The sequence below is a fragment of the Rhinolophus sinicus genome, linkage group LG10 (assembly GCF_036562045.2).
Source record: "Rhinolophus sinicus isolate RSC01 linkage group LG10, ASM3656204v1, whole genome shotgun sequence".
NCBI classification, from domain to species: Eukaryota; Metazoa; Chordata; class Mammalia; order Chiroptera; family Rhinolophidae; genus Rhinolophus; species Rhinolophus sinicus.
In genome coordinates this window covers 40,302,333-40,325,545 of record NC_133759.1, presented here as the reverse complement: position 1 = coordinate 40,325,545, position 23,213 = coordinate 40,302,333, and the positions used below count along the sequence as shown (strand labels likewise).

Sequence of the window (23,213 nt, the reverse complement as noted above, 5' to 3'; positions counted from 1 at the left end):
CCCAGGAGACGGGCGCGGAGACCTTCAAGCGGGTCTCTACCTTCCCAGCCTGTCCCCTCCTCTAGCAGGGGGGTATCCCGTGCTCTCAATTCCTGGCCCCCGTCAGCCTATGATGCTTCCTGGGTAACAGTGAATAGCAGCCATGTGACCCTGGACAAGTTCTTTGCCTCTCTGTTTCTACAAATGTTAAATGTGGGAAGCAACTGTCGGCTCCTAGAAGCGGCACGTGGAAGGGATGAGATCGTATCAGTGAATGGAAGTGAAGCGGGGCCCACCCACCATGAGCACCCAATAGCGACACATATGCCATCGGCCCTCTGTACCTTGGACTCAACCAACTGCGGATCAAAAATATTTAGAAAAAACAACAACAAAACAACACAGCAAGTTCCAAAAAGCAAAACTTGCATTTGCCACATGCCGCGCACTACGCGGAACCCACGCAAATGAAGTGTTGTGTGCGCATAACCTATGTATCCTAATACCAACACTGTGCCATTTCATACAACGGACTTCAGCAGCCAAGGGTTTTGGTATCTGTGTGGCGGGGTCTCCGGGAACCAGTCGGCCTTGGATACCGAGGGGCAGCTGTAATTACCACCACGCACCGATGCCCCGTATGAAGGCCTGGGTGTCCACTGTGACTTGGGTCTCAATTCACCCTCTGCCTCCAGATAAACAGCAGCCCTTCTCTCAGCCGCGTCCCCTCACCGCTCACTGCAGGGTAGGGGGGAACCAACTTTTATTCTAGAGCTCTGTTCTAGAATAAAGAATGTTAAGGAAACTCATTCACATCCCTTAACTCATCTCACCCTCATGAGTTCCACTTTGCAGATGAGGAAACTGAGGCCCAGGGGCCTGAGGTCATTAGAACACAGGTCTGTCCTGATTCAAATCTGGCAGCTCTATTCCATTTCACTCGCGAAGACTCTGGGAAGCCCCAAACTTTCTCCGACCCAAGAGGACATGAGCAGGAGCAGTCACCCTTGCATCACCAACACAGGACCCCATGGCCGCCATGTGTCCTAAAACTGCCGTCCAGGCTACTCTGTGACTCAGCCTCTGTATCCAGTTCAGGCTCTGTTGTTTGCCAACAGTCCCCTCCACATGGAGAGAGGACGGCGCAGGTCCTCACCATCCTCTCGCCTTCTTCACATCTCTGACATGGCCACATCCCACTGGCCTAGGGTGGGGCCCCTACCTTGTGGGGGAGGCTGGGGTCTCTCGCAGCACTGTCCTCCTCCTCTGAGCTTCCCTGCTCTTCATCCGATGTCAGGTCCTCCTTGGGGGCCGCTGCCGAGATGGGACAGACCTTGTAGGGCTCTGTGTAGGCACTGGGGTCAGAGCAGAGGAGAGAGAGGGTTAGAGTTCCATGTCCCGCAAAGGCCAAGTGAATAGGCCAGGGGCCTGATTAATGCCAAAAGCCATTGACAAGTGCTCTGTGCGCAGAGCTCTGTGCCCTCCATGGGGACTCAGAAATGAGTAAGACCCAGCCACAAATCTCCCCACCCATCCCACTCCAGCCACGAATATGCCAAGCTCTTTGCTGCCTCAGTGTCTTTACACGAGCCGTCTATGACAGACTCATCTCCCTGTTAGACACGAGGCAGGCCGTGATGCTAAGGAAGGTACAAATAATGACAAGGAGGGCAGAGAGATGTGTAATCTAATTTGGCTGGAGGTCTGAACTGGCCTGGTCAGGCTGCAGCGTCAGTCCTCAAGGTGGCCACATCTTCTGGGCCTGAAGAAGAAATGTAATGATATGGGGACAGTCTGGGATGCACATGTGCCCATAGTCCCAGCCTTGCCATCAGTGAGGTCATGGATACGACACGACTCAGAACATCGTTTCTATCTAGGCTACTTGGGGCCAGTTCCTGGCTCACTGTCTTGGCAGATGCTGTGAGATCAGTGCTTAGAAAGCACATACTGTTGACCCTTGAACAACGCAGGAGTTAGGGGCGCCGACCACCTGTGCAGTGGAAAATCCATGTATAACTTAAGTTGGCCTTCTGCATACATGGGTTATCAACCGTGGATTGAAAATACAGCTGACCCTTGAACAAACACGTTTAAGCCGAGTTCAGACCCACATTGTTGAGGGTTCAAGTGTACAGGTGTGACAGCAATCTCATATCTATATTATGATGACTTATTATGTAGGCATTCTATTAATTAAATCATTCATACATTCATTCAATAAACATTTACTGATTGCCTACTTATGTCAAGCACAGAGCTAGACAGCCAGTAAAACACTGGTGAATAAAGCAGATTTGGTCCCTGTCCTCAAAAAGGAACAACTAATATATGCTCGGAAATTTGATAAGCAAAGGAGAGGAAAGAGGTGCTTTCAGAGAGAGTAACAAGGGGTAACTATCTAGATAGGCCAGGGAGGGCTTCTCTGAGTCTGAGACCAGAAGAAGGAGAGGGAGCTAGCTTTGTGATCGCACGGGGAAGTATTCCAGGCAGAGAAAGCAGCATGTATAAAGGTACTGAGGCAGCAAAGAACCTGGCATGTGACACAGGCCAATCTGGAGCAGAAGAATCCCCCTTTGCCCAAACCATCCCCACGGAGGCGGTTCTGGTCCCATCACAACAGCCTCCTGGCCCTAACACCTGATCCTGGCCTCCCTCTCCACACAGGAAAGTGACTGTTCTACAACAGAAATTGGGACGTGACCCTCTCCTGCTCAAAAACCGTCAATGGCTCCCCACTGCCTTTGGCAATGTGGTCCCCCACAACCTCACAAAACTTCCTTTATACTCAAAATCCAGGTATCTTGTCTTATTAAATTCTTATCATGCCCTCTGGGAATGCCAGCGTAAGATGCGGTAGGATGGATGGATGGATGGATGGATGGGTGGATGGAAGGAGAGAAGGGAGCATCCCCTTGCGGGACTGGCTGGCTCAGGCCTTATGCAGGCAGGGGCACTGCCTTTGCCTGAGGTCCTGGTGCAGGCAGGGGGAAGCATGGCTTGGGTGGGGGACATCAGTAGAGGAGAAACTGAGCCTCGGGTTACATCTGAACCAGGGCCCCTCCTGGAGACCCTTCTCTACTATTACAGGAGACAGAACCGTGGCAACCTATTTCCACAACACCTGGAGCCCAAGAAGCAAGAGGAGGAGGAGCATCCCCTGGTTCCCACAGGAGCCATGAGGGCAGACAGATGAAGGTCAGGGCGGCCTGCGGTGGTGGGGCCTTTTCCTGCCTGGGCTTCTGCTGACAGAGTGTATGTGTGGGGGTGCGACAGCTGTGCACTTGTGTGCAGAGGTCAAAACTGACCCAGGCTGAGCCTTGACCCTGAACCCCAGGCTGAACCAAGGTCCTCTCTACTATCCAACTGGCTACCCTTCTGGTCAGACCTCTTTTTTCAAAAATTATTTTGTTGGCCTTTTCTTTCAAGCTACAGAGCAAACAACGTATTTTGCAACAAGCCATATTCCACCAGTGTGCACAAAGGCAGGCGAGAGCTCCCCTCCCAGGACCACCTTGTACCTCCTTCACTGCCCCTCACCCCCCATCAGGGGGCCACCAGCCCCCAGCCTACAGGTGAGGCGCACCACACTTGCTCAGCAAGCTCAGAACCACATTCAGGAAATGTGACTGCAGGACCCGTCTCGCTGAGCCCTAGCGCCCCTCCCTCCTGAGCCGTCTGCATCGGTTTGTAAGCATGCGACTGGTAGACAGGGAGTGGAGCCCTGCTCTCCCTCCACAAGGAGCCCATTACACCCTGTAATGGTGAGGGATGAAGCAGTTAGCTATGCCCCCGGACCACGCCTTCTCCTTATCAAGGAAAAGAAGGCATCTGCCAGGCCTTTCCTAGAATGTTCTGTCAAGGAGGAAAGGTTCTCAGCCAAGCCTCCCACAGGGTGACGGTGGCACCACCCTCCCAGGCAGCAAGCCAGAAACGTGAACATCTCCTAGCATAGCCAGTCACTATTTAAGCAATTAAGTCCCTCCCAGATTTACCTTGTAATATCTCTTGACTCTGCTCATATCTCTAGCACAGCCTCTGTGGTCCAAACCATCTCTTGCCCGGACATCTTTAAGAGCTGCTTTCCTGTTCTCTCCCATTCCACCCTGGCTGCCCTCCAATCTGTTCTCCACCCAACGGCCAGAGGGACATTGTCAAAACCCAATCTGATCATGTCACCCTCTTACTTAAATTGTTCAGGGATATTCTACTGCTGTTGGAATTTGGCCAGGCTCTGCTCGACCTGCGGCCTAGGAAGGCGGGTGTCTTTGGGCCCTGACGCTGCTGTGAAGTCCACCCCGCATCAGATGCTGCCGGCATCACAGAACTTGGGAGCTCTGCCTGAAGCCAAGCAGAGGGTTGGATTCCATGAAGCAGCACCGTGTGTGACCCTGGGCAAGGAGCTCATGGAAGCCAACCTCTCAGAGGGGAGGAGGGGCTGGCTCTAGGTCACGTGGCAAATCCGGGCCAACACCGCTGCCTCTGAAGATGCCTCTCCAGATGCCTGACCACACTTTACAGACCTGAACACAGAGTGGGGCCCAGTTGGTTCCCTTAGTGCACTGATGTGTGGAGTTGGGTCTCAGGTTGCAAGGGCAAAGGGGGCTTGGCTTTTGATATTTGTGCTGTTATTTTATTTTTGAGAAGCAGTGGAGTGCAGAGAGGAGAGCTCAGCCTCCTGAGTCAGACTGGGTTCAAATTCTGGCTTGGCTACGTATTGGCTATGTTTAACCTTTCTACGCCTCAGGGGCGCCTAATTCATTGGGGGGATTCAAGGAATTAAATAATGTAAAACGAGGTCTCTTCATTATCCGCTCAGCCCTAGATGCAGACAGCTGTTCTATTATTTATCTACTGTTGTCCTCACGTCAAGTGATTTTTAAGATGTGCTATTACTCTAGCTAGTTTCGTCTTACGTGGTAAAACCCATGAAGTGACAGGGTGTGTTCCTCTAACACTTTAAAATAAACCATATAATTATTAACCTATAACGTGCAACTCAAATGACCTTGCTCACCGTGGGAGATGCCCAGACCTCACACATAAACCCGGGGATCTGTGACCCGCCAACCATCTGTCAGCTTTGCCCAGAAGTGTGGCACGTGCTCCTTCACTTCTCCTTCCTCCAGTGACTTGCTTTCTCCAAAGAGCACTAAGCAAAAGTCAGGAGACGGGTTCGCGTGCTCTGACGGTATTTCCGGCTCACTGGTTTTGCTGTTATTTAAGGACTGTGAGCAGCACACATGGGGAGAAGTTGCCATTAGACATGTGCTTTCACAACAGGAAAGGGCAGGTATAACCCAAGGCCTTTGCAGATTCAATGAGCGCTGTAGCCACAGACCTTATTTTGGACAGAAGTCATTAGTTACAGAAGCAAATCGAAACATTTTGATTCTAAGACCACAGGTGGCAACAGAGCTGCTCCTACAGATCTTGATAGTTGCTACCAGGCTGATCTTCAAACACAGGGGAAGAAAACACCTCTGAGAAATGTTTCCTTAACACCTGCTGCCCAAATGTGCCGCCAGGCCCTGGTAGCACTTGTGTGCTGGGTGAGTAAGCACTTCTCCCCTTGAGGAAACAGACTGGGAACCCGTACATATCACATCCATCTCCTTAGCCTGGCAACATAAACCTCTGAGATGGGTCCTTTGCACAGTATGGCCTAAGGAAGGCTGCAAGGCTCTGTATTTTTGGCGATCTGGTGCCTGTCGGGTTTTTTAGTCATTAAAAACAAACAAACAAACAAACAAACAAAAACCTATGAAGAGCTCTCCATGTTCTCGACTCTGTAGGTACTGGTAGAGAGCAAACAGATACTACCTTTGTTCTACGGCTACCCTAGTCAAAACACCCATTATAATCATCACTAAGTGAGGTGTTGTCTCTAGACAGTATTGTGAGCTTACCAATATATTACACATGAGAATGTCCTCTGACCCATCTGTATCCTTTTCCATCCATCCATCCATCATCCATCCATCATCCATCCATCATCCATCCATCCATCCATCCATCCATCCATCCATCCATCCATCCATCCATCATCCATCCATCCATCCATCATCCATCATCCACCCATTCACTCATCCATCCATCCATCCATCCATCCTCCATCCATCATCCATCTATCATCCATCCATCCATCCATCCATCCATCATCCATCCATCATCCATCTATCATCCATCCATCCATCCATCCATCCATCCATCCATCCATCATCCACCCATTCACTCATCCATCCATCCATCCATCCATCCATCCATCCATCCATCCATCCATCATCCATCCATCATCCATCTATCATCCATCCATCCATCCATCCATCCATCCATCCATCATCCATCCATCATCCATCCATCCATCATCCATCCATCCATCCATCCATCATCCATCATCCACCCATTCACTCATCCATCCATCCATCATTCATCATCCATCCATCATCCATCCATCCATCATCCATCATCCACCCATTCACTCATCCATCCATCCATCCATCCATCCATCATCCATCCATCATCCATCCATCATCCATCCATCCATCCATCCATCCATCCATCATCCATCATCCACCCATTCACTCATCCATCCATCCATCATTCATCATCCATCCATCATCCATCCATCCATCATCCATCATCCACCCATTCACTCATCCATCCATCCATCCATCCATCCTCCATCCATCATCCATCCATCCATCCATCCATCCATCCATCATCCATCATCCACCCATTCACTCATCCATCCATCCATCCATCCATCCATCCATCATTCATCATTCATCCATCATCCACCCACCCATCATCCATCCATCATCCATCCATCCAGTCATCCATCCACTCATCTATCCAACTATCCATCCACTTAGCCATCTATCCATGCATTCATTCACCTACTCACCCATCCTTCCATCTACCCACTTAGCTATCCAGCCATCCAATCATCCATCCTTCTAGCCACTTATTCCCTCACTCACTTATTCAACAAATATGGATTAGCACCTGCTTCAAGAAGCTAACAATATATGGAGGAATCAAGAAGACTAATGCACTCTCTCCGGCCTCAAAGAAAGTCTCATGCAAAGTGCTGGTTAAGAAGGTGGACTCAGAAGTCAGCCTGCTTGGTTTAAATCCCAGCTCTACTTCAAGCAAGTTGCTTAACCTTTCCATGCCTCAGGTTTTGGTTTTTCATTTTTTTTAATCTGTAAATTGATAGTGATGAAACATGCCAGGGAAAACAAGCAAAAGAGCCAGGTGGTAAGTTGAGAGACCAAGTGGGTTAGAACTTTGGTGTCAGATAGAAGAGAGTCACTGTGTGACCTTAGGCAAGTCACCCAACCTCTCTATTCCATATCTGTAAAGTGGGGATGACTATGCAGGTTCATTGTAGGATTACATGAGGACACAACGGTGAAAACAGCCACTTCCTGGCGTACAGTAGGTTCTTTCTGGCCAACCCAGATGAGCCGGCACAAGGGCCAAGTTCTAAACCCCCAGACTACTCTCCAGCGAGCTGTGTCCTCCCTCTGGGTCGACTCGTGCTTTAAAGAGAACATAAATTAAAGCTGCCCAGAGCTCATTACCTTAAATGACCCTTCAAATGAGCACAGTCCTGTCCAGCAGCCTAGAGCTGTAAAAGGACATGTGCATCCACATGGGGGGACGAGCACTTTGTAACCCAGCCCAGGGCTGTCCAACTCTGCCCGTTAAATCCTGTCCTTTGTGACTCTTGCTGGGAGCCATAACCCCCAGCACAGCCAAAAGGGTCTAATAACTCATAAAAAAGGAACACTTCCCCAACTAGGAATCTCTGAGCGTGTGCTCTGGCCCCAAACTCTGTCCTTGCTGGTACAATGATATGTGTGAAGGAGGCCAGACTGCAAATGCAACGTCCTTTGGCTCCTCTGAGATAGGATGGGACCTTTCCTTCAAAAGCTTGCCAGCTCCATGGGGAGGGGCAGGGGCTTCAGGGTTGAGCTCTCTGGGAACTGGAAAGTTTGAGATGGAGGAGACAGGACGATGGACTTGGCAAACATGACTATCCTAATTAGCAGAACAGCTGGAAGAGCTTGGAAGTGGATGGAGGGGAGGGCTGGGTGCACAATCAGAGATTTCCAAACCCTCAGACGTTCAGTCTTCTCCCTTGCCTAGTCCCCGTACCTTCCAACTACTCCAGCACTTTCAGAGTTTACTCAAATGATTCCTCTAGGCCTTCCCCAGGGGGCACCTTCTGCTCAAATACTTGTCACATAAAACTGACCCCTCCCATGCTCTCCTTTCTCAAAGTGACACTGAGATTTTCTCAGATACAGATATCTGTGCTGTAATTGGGAACGTTCAATCTGATACAGTGGGAGATCCCAAGTGGATGGCAGTCCTGGATTCACTTCCAATCCACTGCATGATCTGGGCTACGTGGCCATCCTAGTGGGCCTCAGTTTGCAAATCTGTGAAATGGAGATGGAGAAACAAAACACGCAGAGATATGAAAATGCGTGCTGAGACCAGACTGCATGCATCCCACAGCCTGGAGGCCAGGCTCCGACAGCAGCTGCCTGCCCGGAGCCTCCTTACTTCTAGATGAGGCTCTGCTCCATTCCCTCTTGGAGGGAATGCAACCTGAACCAGGGTCAGCCAAGGGACAGCCCTCGTCATGGTTCCCAGAAACATGACTGAAGGAGAGCCTTTTTAAAAAATTCAATTTCCATTTTTCACTAAGTAAAAACAGAAGTACATCCTTGCACTCTGACCTGTGACTTCCCCACCCTTCCGCTGAAAACACACCATCAATGGTTTTATAGGGATTTGTTTTCTTGTTATAAGTTTCATTGAGATATAATTCACATACCATGAAATTTACCCATTTAAAATGTATAGATCAGTGCTTTTTAGTATATTCACAGAGTTGTGCAACCATCATCGCCACCTAATTTTAAAACATTTTCATCAACCTAGAAAGAAACCCCATACCCGTCAGCAGCCAGTCATATTCCTCCCTCCCCTCAGTCCCTGGCAAACACTAACCTGCTTTCTGACTCCATGGATTTGCCTATTCTGTACATCTCTGTACATTTCATACCGATAGAATTACATAACATGTGACTTTCTGTTTCTGACTTTTTTCACTTAGCGTAATGTTTTCAAGGTTCATCCACGTTCTAGCGTGTGTCAGTACTTCAGCCGTTTTTATGGCTGAATAATATTCTGGATGGCTGTCCCACATCTTGTTTATCCATTCACCTTTTGATGGACATTTGAATTGTTTCTACATTTTGGCTCATGAATAATGCTATGAGCATGTGTGTACAAGTTTTTGTGGGGACATATGTTTTCATTTTTCTTGAGATACACCTAGGAGTGGAACTGCTGGGTTATATGGTAACTCGCCGTTTAACATTTTGAGGAGCTCCCAGACTGTTACCCACAGTGGCTGCACCATTTTACGTTTCCACCTGCAGTGTCGAGGGTTCCAATTTCTCCACATCCTCACCAACACTTACGTCGTCCTTTTTACTTCAGCCATCCTAGTGGGCTTGAAGCGGTTATAGGACTTTTCAAAGAATTTTGTTTCATTGATTCCTCTTCAGCCTGCTCCCACCCCAAGCAAACACTACCGTTTTTCCTAGCCAAAGTGAAACGTAAATGTTGTTATAAAGGCAAGTCTTTCTTTGCAGATAATCACTTGCGGTTCAGAGGTCCAGAGGGGGAAATTATTCTGATTAGAAGATCTGCAGAAGCCTCATAAAATGATGGACTAATACAAGGAGATAACATACAAGAAAAATCACAAGCCAGAGCCCCACACCCACCAGTGCAGTGGTCTGTCAGGTTCCGGCTTTGAAAACCAGTAACTGGTACAACTCGGGGTGTGATGCAGGCAGCAGAGGAAGGGAGGGGCCTGCACTTCTGGCCCTTAGCAGCAGCCGCACTTTGGCCCATGGGCCTGGCCCCACTCTGACCACTGACCCTAGCATTCTGGCCTTCTCTGGGACGTCAGAAGAGGCTAACAACAAAGAGCACAAGTACTGGAATTCCACCTCCTGAGGTCAGGACCCACTTTGGCCACTGTGAGCCCAGCGATGCTCGGTCAGTTGCTTAGCCTCCCTGCCTTGCTTTCCTCATCTGTATGAGGGAGATGATAACAGCATCTCCCTTCCCGGGGTTATTAGAGGATGTGTGTGAACGAGGTAGGGGGCTGCCCAGCACAGGGCCAGGCAGTTTTATTTGCTATCATCAGTTTGAGCTAAAAGCCAGGGCTGAACTAATCAGGCAGAGCGCCTCAGGGTCTTACAGCCCTGGGGTGTGGTCCCGCCTTTGCCACCAGCTTGCTGTGTCACATGTGGTGGCCCCTTCCCCTCTCTGGGCCTCTGTTTCCTCATTTGTAAAGTGAAGGAGTCGGAGGACCTTTGAAGGCCCTTCCCACCATGATGTTCTGTGGTTTTACGTCCAAAGGGGCCCCTGCAAAACTGAGCAATTTCGTCTCAGTGATTCCTGCTACTTCCCGGCATCACCAACCATGATCGGGCGGCCAAACCGCCAACTCCCTGGGCCACACACACCTTTGTACCTTCCCATCTCCGCCTCTTCTGAGGCTGCTCCTGAACTCCCGCCGCCCCTCCTCCACTGGCACCCAGGTCCACCCACATACCACCTCTTCCAGGAAGCCTTCTCCATCTCTCCCGCTGAAAGGGGCTCCTGGTCCAGTTTACGTTTTGTGACTGCAGTTACTTACGCTCCTGTTTGAGCTCCCTTATTAGCCATTAACATGAGGGTAGGGATCACGGGCTTGCTGTGCATTTCTGTTTTCTCCGTGACACACAGAGAACGTGTCACGTGTGAATGGTTGTTCTGCCTGTCAGTGAGGGCCTCTCTCTATTTCTACACGTATGGCACAGTGCTTGGCACACAGCAGGTGCCCAACACCTTCTGGCACTGGCAGGCGCTGCCACCACTGAGAACACTGTGGCCACTAAGACTTAATAGATAAATGAGTTTTATGGTAATTAGGATGTAACCTTCAATTACTTCAAGCGTGGCTGAGGTGGAGGGTGGGAGAGGCATCTGTGGACTGGATCTCATTCATCCATAGGTTCAGTGGACGCTGAAAGATTGGGGCTGGGTTGCCTCAGTTTCCTCAGATGGACTCCACAGCACTCAGCCTACAGCAAGGGGAAACATCTTTCCCCTGTCATCTCTGCTCTGGGATTCTGAGTGAGGGGGACCACAGGGGAGGCAGGAAGGGTGGGGGAGCCAGCTGGAGAGAATGCGTGGCTGAGACTCATGAAGGGCCCTGTAATTTCATAACCACACACCACATCTGACGCTGCCAGGAGCTGAGAGGGGGGTTGTTCGGGGTTTCTGTGTGGGGTGGTCTGAAACAAAATCTCCTTTTCCCACTCCTCCCTTCTACATAGACACAGCCAGACAATAATAGTAGTAGCAGCAGCAGCAACAGCAATAATCGTGGAAGCAGAAGCCATCACATTTGGGTGCTTACTATGTACCAGGTGCCTTACGAATTCTTCCAAACCACTGTATCCTGTAGGTAAAAACATGCCCATTTTATAGATGGCGCTGGCAGGGTAAGTGCAGAGCTGGGATCTGAACACAGGGGATCTGAACACAGGGGATCTGGCTTCCAAGTCTGTCCTTTTAACGAATAGTCTACACTGCTTCTACCAGCACAGCGGCTAACGTGTATTGAGCACTGAGCTGGGAGTGCCTTATGGATTATCCTATTTGATCCTCTCAACCCCTTAGTAAAGCAAACACCAGTATCATCCCCATTTTTTATCTGGGTAAACTGAGGCTCTGTGAAGTTAAACAACTTGCCCAAGGTCTACTCTGCTATTCCCCTTCCATCAACTTCTCCTGGACAGAACTGTAAACAGATGTCTTACAGCTGGACCCACTCATTAGACACGTTAATTCATCTGGTTCACTGCTGCCTTCTCTGTGCCGGGAGACAGACATGAAAATGTGTGAGCGGTGCCAGGACACACAGGCGTGTCCATGGCACAACCGGCACAAGGAGGGTAGGAGGGCGGGGGCCTTTCTGACACGCATGAATCCACGAATCACATGTGGTAAGAGCGGGACGGCTGGATGGGGACGCAGAGGAAATCAATTACACTGAGCCAGACAGTGACGAACACACCAAAGCTCAGACCAGAAGGAAGGACACGAGGCCAGGGCAACACACCTGGACCCACACACACCACACACACGCACTCTCATCACATAGCTCAGCCCATGGTCCTGTCCAATTCCATCCACCTCCTTTGCCCCAAATGGGGAAGAAGCATTTTCAGAAAACTACATCCCTTTGCCAATGGCCATTAAGATCCTATTAATCCATCCTGCTTCTTGAGGGCAGGGGCTGTGAGCTGAGAACAGATACCTGGGACATGTTTACTGACCTGACTCCCTCACCCCAGCCAGGGCCCTGGGTCGCTTGGCTGATGCATTCTCCTGTCCAGACTCAGTGCCAACCTCACCTCCTACTCCAGAAAGCCTTCCCTGACCACTGAGGCACGTCTATCAGGAAAGTAGTGTGGCTTAAGTTTCAGGCCCCACACATGCATGGGTCTCTTTCAAGGATCTTCTAATTATTTTATATTCTTAGTTGTATATTCTTTTTCTTAAATTATGTAAGCTTCAGAATCTGCCCGTCCAGACACCTATACTTGCAGAGGCCCCGTTCCCCTCTACATCCCCCTGGACTCACAAACACCCTCCATCTGGTGATCTTAGCTTTTCCATTTTTCTCTCCCTCACCAAACTGTGAGCTCCTTCCTGCCGGCCCCGTGTGAAACGCTGCATGTACAGTAGCAGGTGCTCAATGAAGGCCTGCTGGTTTCAACTGCCTTGTGGGGGAAGCACCTCTAGCCCGGCCCGTGTGCATCCGTGAACAGACATGAAGTGGGATGTACCCAAATCAGAGCTGCCCACCCAGCAGATGGAGCACCCGCTGTGCTGTCTCACCGATACGTTCCATGGTGCTGACTGCCTACCTCAGGTGTGACACTGGGGACACAGAGGTGAAGGAGACACCCCTTATCTGCCCCCAAGGCACTCATGGCCTAGTGGAGATGCAGACAGACAGACAGGAAATGGGATGGTGAGTGCTTCGAGGAAGGAGCACAGAAAACGAACCCTAACCTTTGTGGTAGGGCGAAGGAATCACAGATGGGTTCTGGCTCAGGGTAAGACCTGAGTTGAGTCTGAAACTTGAGCATGGGACAAAGAAAAGGGGTACGGGAGAACATCCGGGGACGTTTACACGAAGGCACAGAGAGGAGTGGTGCCAGGCCTGAGTGCAGGGAGCCAGTCATGCACTATGTGGGAAGGAGGGCGGGAGAAGAGGCTGGCGAGGCAGCCAGTGTCTCAAATGCGGGGCTAGGGCTCCTGGACCACGTGTCCCAGGGGAACAGGGAGCAACAGAAGGTCTTAGCCAGTCCTGCTCCCTGGAGTTGACTCTGGCCACTTGTGAAGAGCAAAGGGAGGAAGTCTGGCCATGGTCTCGGATGGCGGGGGGGGAACATGGCAAGCCTGTGGGATGAAGAGGGCGCGGCAAACAACCAACTAGAGTCCTCATTTCACTATGAGGAAACTGAGGCACTGAGGAGCCTGGGGGATTCCCTCAGGGTGGCCCAGCTAGCAAGCGGCAGTCTAAAGACATAAATTCAGTCTTCTGTCCCCAAGTACAATCCTTGTCTCTTAAAGGGTGACATTGGGCCATGTAAAAAATGACGACAGTGCCTGACACCGAGCACAGACTCAATGAATGTCAGTTTCCAATTCATATTCAGGCTTTAAAAAAACAATCCATACTCCCAGGATAATGAACACAGGGCCCATTTTTACAAATTTCCATTTCTATACACTTCTTATGGAATATTTCTGGGAGGCCAACCTGAACTCTCGGGTTATAGGGCTGGCCTGTTCTTTTCCCATCGTGCTCCTTACAGCTGGGCTATGGGCTCCAGGAGGGGAGTGAGCTTTGCTGTTCATTTGTTAGGACTGCAGCAAGTCACCCATTTAACAGGTGGAGAATTTGAGGCCCAGAGTGGGAAGGAATAGAGGTAGACCTGTCAACCAGCTCAGAGCTCTTTCCACTGCTCCCAGGAGCCTTCCACGGGAGGAGGGGGCCAGTGGGCCTGGGGTTTGGGAGGCCTGCAGGGTGTGGCAATCTTGGGGGGAAGAGGACAGGGGAGGACTAAGGGGGCCTGGGAAGTGGGACATTGCCCAACGCCAACAAAAAGCTTCATTCTTGGGCACCTGCACTCAGCCCCACCAGTGCCCAGTCACATCTTCAGGGTTCCTGGAGGCAGGCTGCCCCTCCTCCATCACCTCCCAGCCCTTGTCCTGCATTTCCTGTAAACATGGACACTTCCTCCCCGGGGAGGGCCTGGCAGTGCCGGGGGCCACACCCGGCCATCCTGCAAGCCCAGCACACAATGGCTAGCTGGGCTCGAGCTGGCCACCCCACACCCCAGACCTTCCCTGGAACCCAGAGAAATGCCACCCTTTGCTAGAGCTGGACAGTCCAATGCTCCCATAACAAAGATATGCCAAGTAAGGCTGGAGAATGCAGGGGGTGGGGTGGGAGTCGGGGGAGAAGTTTGGCCCAGGCTTCTCGCAAGTCTAGCAAAATGCAGGGTCATGCGCCACTCATCTCTGTACCCCAGCCCCTTTTACATGGATTACTACATGTTGAGCCCTTGAAGTGAGGATCTGATTTCTGCCACTTTCCTGCTATACAAACTGGGGCAACTTTTCTCTGACTCAGTTTTCTCATCTGTAAAGTGGGGAGAATAATAGTACCAATTCTCATTGGGTTTTTATGAAGATTTAGTGGGTTGACATATATATAAAGCACCGGGCATGCAACTCTAACATAGTAGCTATGTTGTTGCTGTTTTAAATGTTTACTGAAAGCTCCCTCCAGGACAGACCCAGATCTCCAGTCTATAACCCACCAGGGATAAGTTTTGGGCTTGGATTTACAACCTCAAAATAGTTCAAAGTTAGAAGGGCTGTTCTGGGAGTCAGCAGATTCTCAGTCTTCCAGTTACTCTTCCTGTGACCTTGGGTAAAACCACTTCCCTCCTCTGTGCTTCAGGTTCATCATCTATGAAATGGCAATGAAAATCCCTGCTCTGCCTATCTCCTGGGTTCTGGGGCGATCAAATGAGACAGTGGGCAGGAAAGCAAACTGACACGTTAGGTGTTTAAAGTAGGGGCCGGCATTCCCAAACAAATCACAAAATCTCACCTTCGACGATAAACTCTGAAAGTCTTTCTTGGTATAGCGTTAGTACAATGGCTACACGGAAGGCATGCTGTGTACCAAGCCCAGGCCAAGCGCCGACCTGCGTGGTCTCATTTACTCCTCACGACAGTTTTACAAGCAGGGTATTATCATCCCATGTCACAGATGATGAAACTAAGGCTCGTGGAGCGGTGGAGGCAAGACTGCAACTGACCTGACTCCAAAGGCATTGTACATGCTGACTCTATGGGAGTGATTCCCTATGTTTAGCCTCCTTTGATCTGTCCCCACTTCACACCGTAGGCTCTAAGACTGCACTGCGCAGGGTTTTCTGACGGCCCAGAGCGAATCTGCGTAACACGTGACAGCCCACAAACACCTCCAGATATTTCGTCTCAGTTGATTCTCCCCACAGACCTGAAGGGAGGCATCATCACTTCCAACTAAGAGAACAGAAATGGAGGCCCAGGGGGCTGAGTGACCCGACCCTGAACACTGGTTCCCGACTGCATGTCTGGTGGCTCCCCCATGGGCCTGGGGTGTCCTGGGAGCAAGTTTTGGGGCTTGTGGCCCGGTATCTGGAAGTACTTATAAGCTATGCAGCTAAGCCTGTTTTTGGTAATTGCTTTGAAATGTGGGTTCTGAGAGTGTAGCTGCAACGCCAGCTGGCACAGGCTGCCCCCCACACGCCCAGGACAGAGACTGCAACAATGGGAGTCTGGGAAAACCACCCATCACACAGGCCATTCTGGCTTAGGACAAAAGAAAGTGCTGGAAATGAGGCAATGAGCTGGACAACAGAACCATAAGGTCTGCACGGCACCCTCCTCCCTTAGCCCCACCTTCACAAACCCCGTCTTTCAGCCCCCTGTGGGGGAGCCCTTGAGCTCCCAAACCAGCTGAAACATGTTCTTCCACATGCAGATCAGACTGTGTTCCTACACCCCATGACAATGACCCGTTTGCTCCTATTTAGTGATTCAGGAGAAAAGTGAAGCAAGCTGGAAGTCTTGTCAACTAGGGGAGAGTTTTCATAAGAGCAAGTCGCCTTTACCTAACTAGCCCACGGGGCGCGGTGGGTTCTCACCTCTGTACCTACACCCAGCTCTGAGCAGTCTGAGCCCGACTGCTGATGCCTTTACCCTGCCTCTCTACCCGCGTGGCCACCTGGCCCCCAACTTTGGTCTTAGCCCCTTCCAGATTCTGGGATTCATTCTGCCACTAATCCAGGAGGAAGTGGGGACCTTCATCCACAGGATCTGAGCATAGAATGTATTAGGTGGCGTTCAGATGGGAAAGTCCGTAAAACAGGGCAAGCTCGGTGACCACAGCTCCTGTGCTCACCTCACCTATGCCATGTGATACAAAGCCCACCTGGTAACCTGCTCCCGGGGCTGGGTCCCTGTCTGGATAAACTCGCCACATCCTAGCCTCGGTAAATGGAGTCCTGCTGCTTTCATCCCACCTGCCTCACCTGTTCCCAGATGCCCTTGTTTAGAGAAACTCCCCACATCTCGCGGAGAGGGAAGAATTAACAGATGAAACTGCAATGAGGCCACAGCCTTGCATGGGGAGACCAGAACCCTGTCTCTGGAGGTACTCAAGCACTGGCTTGGTGACAACGGAAGCATTCAGTTGGTGACAACTGAAGCATCCCCTTCTCAAAAGCCCCTTCCAACCCCAAAGTGAGTAGCATTATTAGTTTTAATTTAAACTTCCCAGAGCAAAATAAGGTGAGGGGTGACAAGGCCAGCAAGGTGAGGAAGACTTCAGAACGCAGCCAGATGAAACCTTTCCTGCAGGAGTCCCCATCTGCCTTCAGAACCCGACAACAGAAATGACTTGGGGTGGCGGCATCAGGAATATTTTGTTGACATGTAATAGTGACAGAAAAGGAGAAACAAAACAAACAAAACCTAGAAGCGCCAGGCATTTTCTCAGTGAGCTGAGGCAGACTTTCTGTTCACGCTTACATTTCAGGAGGCACAGAAGTTAGAACGTGAGCTGAAGTGACACCTTTAGGGTTCTTCCCAGCTACCCTAAAACTCGGGCCTGGGGGCTTCCTTGCACACCTTATAGGGTAATGAAACACCCATCAGGGTTATTGCAACTGATCCAACTGGCAGCATTTAGTTTAAAGGGGAGATGAGGGAAAGACTTTCCAGGAAGGAAAAACAGCATAAACAAAGGCATGCCAACAAGTTTTGTGTGGTCTATTTAGGAGAAATTGGGGTTTCCTTTTTATTCATGCAAACACTGGCTAATTTAGTTCTTCCCACAAGTCTATGAGGTAGGAATTATTGGCTCCATATCACAGATCTAAAAAACTGAGGCACAGAGACATAAAACGACTAAGCCAAAATCACACAGCTGTTAAATCACATAGTCAGGGTTTTAAACCAAATCTGACTGAAATGCAAGCTGCGCAGGCACTGCCACCTACACCTACCTGTCCAGGCTAGCTGTCCCTAAAGGGACCCTTTCCCCATCCTTTCTTTACATAAACACAGGAGTGTCAGCCGGTACCAAGGCTGCCTCCACTCTGGAACGGAACTGACCGAGGCAGCGTTCTCCCCAAAGCTAGTTAAGGAGAAGCCACAGTTAGGGCAGTGTTTCTCTAAGGGTGACTTGGGGGTGCCTGGGGGATTCTGTTTAAATGCAGACTCCTAGGCCACGCCCCAAACCCTGTGGATCAGAACCTCTGCATGCAGAGCTTGGAAACCTGTGTTTTAATAGGTGTTGGGGTTTTGTTGTTTTTAGGCACATTAAGATCTGAGAAATGCTGTAGCTGAAACGGTCAGGAGACTCAGGTTAAAATCCCAGCTCCCCTAGCTGTGCAACCTTGGGTAAGCCACTTCCTTTTTCTGAGCCTCAGTTTCTCCATCTGTCAGGATGGAATTCCTTCTCTCCAACCCACAAAGTTGCTGTGAGGCTCAAAGGAAGTTGGAAAAGCTTCCTGAGCATATATGAGTCTAGAAAGACCCCAAAAGTCCTGCTTTCCCTCCAGGCACCAAACTGGGGCTTCGTCCATGGAAACTGGTCCCTGATGGGGAGGGGCTGGCTGGGACCTTGTCAACAGCAGGAGTGGGGGGCAGGGGGACAGGGTGAACTGGCACATCACCCCATCAGCGCTGGCCAGTCGCACAGCATCCAGATGGCACTCTGCATGCAAGGCCTGCTACAGAGGCCTGGGGTGGAGGGCTGTGTGCAGCCTGGTGCGACTCAGGGTCAGCCCCCCAGAGAGCGTCTGCAGAGGGAAGTGGGAGCCCAGCCCCAGGTTTCAGGCTAAGAGGAAAAAGACAGCAGAGAGGACACCTGGCACAGCACGTCCGCCTCTCTCTCTTCCCAAGCTAAACCCTCCTGTCTAGCACATGTGTAGAGGACGGCCTCCAAGCTGACAGCCCCCATGGGCTCCCCAGCTGTGGAGCATTTCCAGGGCACCCTGCCGTGTGCCAGGCACTGTGCTAAGCTCAGGACGGGGACCCTTCCTTTCATGGACAGCCAGAATCTAAAAAGGGAAAAAAAATAAATCAAGCAAAAATGTCAAACATGAGAAAAAGGCAACTCAGTTTAGACTCTCTTTTCCTTGAAGAAATATCAAGCATTCAAGCCCTAAGATTGTAAAATTAAGAACAAGAAACATAAGACTTCATTTGATAAATATAACAAACTCTTAAAAATATAATCATTTTCTATTTTAATAATGGAGAGGACGATGGTGGGAAGCACGGCACAGGGGTTTCCCTGGGCCAATCCATCTTGGACAAGGTGACACCACGGACAATGGACCAGTGTTTGACACCCACCCTCCTGTCCAACCACGTGCCCATCTGTCTGTCCACCCACCGCCCACCCATCTTCATAGCCACACATAGCACTGGACATGCAAGACTCTTGCCAGACACAGCAGGAGAAGGGGGACAGAGGAGCCTGCTCCCTAGCAGTCTGGGGTCTAGGGGAAGCTAGCGACATAACAGGAGCACAGCTACAAAATGGAGAAGGCAGAGAAAAGGCCCCAGAGCCACAGACAAGGAGAGAGAAGCTGTTGGGAAAATGCAGAGGACATTAGAGATGACACTAACTGCCAGAGATGCAGCAAAGCCTTGATGGAGAAGGTGCTGCTTAAAACGGGCCAAACTGCACTCTTGGGAGGGACGTGAGCCTGCAGAAGGAGTGACAGACTAGCTGAGCACAAAGCACAGCCTGGGCAGAGGCTCGGGAGGTGGAAGGGGGTCAGACGGAATTCCAGCTGAGGGATGGAAAGGGGAGCAGAGAGATGGCAGCAGACACGGGTGCCAATGAGAGCACAAGGCTTTCAGGGGGGCTCTGGGCCCCGCTGGGAAGAGTGGGGCTGAGGAGGGGGAGTAGGCCTCACAGCCCGGTGGATTGGGATGGGCTGGCCTGTGTGACCTGCTCTACGTGGCTCTGGTGAGGGGGGAAGGCTGCTCTTAGAAGTACCTGGCTCCCCCAGAAAAGCTGTTCCCAGCCCCCCAGCACTCTTTGTGGGGAGATGGTGGAGGGACCTGGCTGGGAACACCACTAGCTGGTTTGAAGATAACTTGGCATTTCCAACATGGGGATGTGTAGTTATATTTCCCTGGGTTCTGGAAAGCTGCAGCGGCCCAGCTGGTATGCCTTTCTAGGAAAAAAAGCACACCAACTGAACTGTCAGGCCAAAGGCTGCACCAAGCAGAGGTGGAAGCCCAGCTCCCCGATTTTAGCAACTGCCTGAGTCCTCTTGGGAGGGTGGGGGGAAGAATGGCAAGAAGCCAGGGTCTGGGGCCCTGGCATATTACAGAGGGTGGCAATGGGGGGCTTCTAAAGCCCCAGGAATAAGCACTCTCAAGTGACTGGGCACTGTGGGAAGCTGGCAAGAGACGGTTGTTTGGGGGGCAGGTACCCCTCAAGCATATCAGTAAGGTCAGTTCTGCCTGTTGATGGCACTTCTTTTCATGCCCTGATCCACGGAAGACAGGCTGGAACCCCACTCCCCATCTGTGACCTCTCTAGACAAGAGAGAAAGAGAGGACAACTGCCGGTCACACCTATGCTCTTTGGCATCTGACTTTTCCTGTATGTGTTCTGAAATCTTATCCTAAAAAAAAAAAAAAAAATCGGTCTTCTCCTTAACTAAGCCTCTTCATCTCCTTCCTCCCTCCAGTAATCCTGTCTGTGTCTCAGAATCTTGAATTATTCACACCTAGGATGACCCATCTCTGCTCCTCAGCCCTCCACAACTTGATACCAACCAGCTGCAGAGCCGAGTATACCCCAGCGGGCCCCGGAGCTCCTCAGGCCAGCCTGGCCGCCACAGCGGCCGCCATTCATCCTGCACTGCGCCCTTACAACCCCAGACCTCTGCCTGCATTAATGGTCTTCGCCATTATCCCTCACCGGTGGCCCTTTGGTGGCACTACCTCCTGTTCTGGACTCAGGTAAGACCGACCGAGCTGGCCCCAGTGATGCCTAGAGAGCACTTTGCAACACGGAACCCCCTTTGCCCCTACCATCTCTTCTATGGACATAAACCCAAATGCTGAAAAAGCTGTAATTACAAGTATGTTCACCTGAGCATTCTTTATAACGCAGCAGGATATTACAAACACCCTGAATTTACAATGAAAGGGAAGGGGTACATTAAGCTGGACACAACCACGCAAATGGAGTCAGCGCAGTTACTTGGTACTGCTGTATCTGCAAAGCCTGGCTTAGGTGGTCTCAGGCATTTTCATTAATTTAGTAAATTATTTAATACCATAGGCAAGTACCTACAATACGCAGTTAAATACGCAAGATCGGAGATTTTATGTACAACATGACGATGTCCACATGAAACACACCCTGGCTACATTCACACAAGAACAAAACACAACCCAATGCTAACAGTGATTATTTTAGCATGGGGTTTGCCTTTCTGTTAAATCTTCACATATATTCTCAAATATGTGCAAATGTGCATGGAAATTTACTAATTGTGGCATTTGCAGAGGAGCATAAGACTGGAAACAACCTAGATATCCATCAATAGGTGACTAGATATTGCAATTGCTTGCAGTCATTAAAAAGAATGGGGGCAGATCTCCCGTGTTTCCCCGAAAGTGAGACCTAGCAGGACCATCAGCTCTAATGCGTCTTTTAGAGAAAAAATTAATATAAGACTCGGTCTTACATCATATTACGTTATTTTATATTATATAAGACCCAGTATTATATTGTATTATATTACATTATATATTATATTATATTATGTTATGTTATATTTTATTTTATACGCAATCTTATATTAAAATAAGACCCGGTCTTATATTACAGTAAAATAAGACCGGGTCTTATATTAATTTTTGCTCCACAAGACGCATTAGAGTTGACGGTCCGGCGAGGTCTTATTTTCAGGGAAACACGGTATATGCCCTGATAGGGAACAATGTCTAAAGCAAGGTCTGGGAGAGTGTATTCAATACACTTCCATTTAGGTTTAGAACAAGCCAAGGGTCAGGGGAGGGGTGTGTACTCATAAGTATCCCTGCATGTCTGCGCCCAGAAAACACCTGGGAGGCGGCTGGAAGATGTGAGCTCAGTGGTGCAAGGTTTGATTTTTCCCTGGCAGGTCTGAATTTTGGGAGCGCATGTTGACTTTTATGAAACATTTTTAAAATGGTGTTTGAATCCAAATGGACTGGACTATCCCAACAGCATGATTTCCTCCTTCATGGCCAGAATTCTGGCTGGTGTAGTGACCGCCGTGACCCTGTGCTACGCCACCCCACACCCCATCTCCCCAGCCCACCCCGCCCAAGACATGATCCTGTGCCTCTTGTCCTCTAAATACTCGCCAGCCAGTTAATCAGATTAGCACGGGGATGTAGGTCATCCCAAAGAAGAAGGAGAAGGTGCCACAGCAGCCAAGCTTCCCCCCAGGCGGGCACAACAGAGCCCAGGCCAGAAAAACAGCTACCCCCTGTGCAAACCGTTCCAAGTCTACAAAACACTTTTCACGTACTGCTTAGTCCCACGGGATCTTCGTGACAAGTGTATGAGGTATTACCTTCCCTAATTCCACCCATCTGAAAAGTGGCAGATCTAATGTAAAAATCTGTGCATTTCCCACTTGCTGGTACTGAGGAACGGGAAGGGAAAATGCTAGCAAACCCTTTTCATAGCAAACATGGCTCTTAAGTCCTAGCTAAATCCGTTGTGCTACATTCCCTATGGGTTCTAACCAACTGATACAAAGCTGTGCAAATGTGTTCTCCCAACCACCCAAAGACAAGGCCAGAATACAGTCAGGCAGCCACTATCTGCAGAGGTGAGCAGGGAGCTGAGGAGCTGGTTCTGCTGGTTTCCCCCCATAGTTTTGGGACAGGGGTATGAGGCCCTCTGGAATGTCATCTGACTCCATTTTCCATTTTCTCCCTGTTTAAACTAGAACGTCTAGAACTGACCCCAACACTGTACTCTGGGAGCAGGTAACTAGTTTCTTTAGTTTACCATGTTCACTGATGGAGAGGAATTAAATCCCAGGATGGATGATACCCAGTGCCTCACCCACACCCAATTCAATTATTTCAATGGTGAAATCTGGGACTTCTGAGCTGATGAGATTTGTTGAGCTGATGCTGTACATGGAATGAGATCTTTGGGGACCTCTAGATGGAGTGAACTTTGAGGGGTCAGAAGGCAAACTGTCATAGACAGAATCATGGCTCTCAAAATGTCCACATCCTAATTCTGGGACTTACGGATATTTTGCATTACAAGGCAAAAGAGACATCGCAGATGTATTTACATAGGGAACTTATCCTGGATTAACTGGGTAGGCCAATCTAATTACACAAATCCTTAAAACAGAATGCTTTGTCTGGATGATTGGAGATTCAAAGTGTGAGAAAGACTCACCCGGGGCCCCTTTCCCTGGCCCCCCCTTGCTGGAGAAGGCCGCATGGAAAGCATGAGA

At 50.0% G+C, this 23,213-nt stretch overlaps 1 protein-coding gene across 1 annotated transcript in view; it reads right to left on the bottom strand.

Moving 5' to 3' along the window:
• Positions 1 to 23,213, bottom strand: part of FGD5 (FYVE, RhoGEF and PH domain containing 5) — a 108,084-nt gene that overhangs the window by 58,284 nt on the left and 26,587 nt on the right. Inside the window, exon 3 of the mRNA XM_019746997.2 lies at positions 1,202 to 1,334. Within this exon, the coding sequence (XP_019602556.2) occupies positions 1,202 to 1,334 (133 nt within the window). The remainder of the gene's footprint in view (positions 1 to 1,201; positions 1,335 to 23,213) is intronic.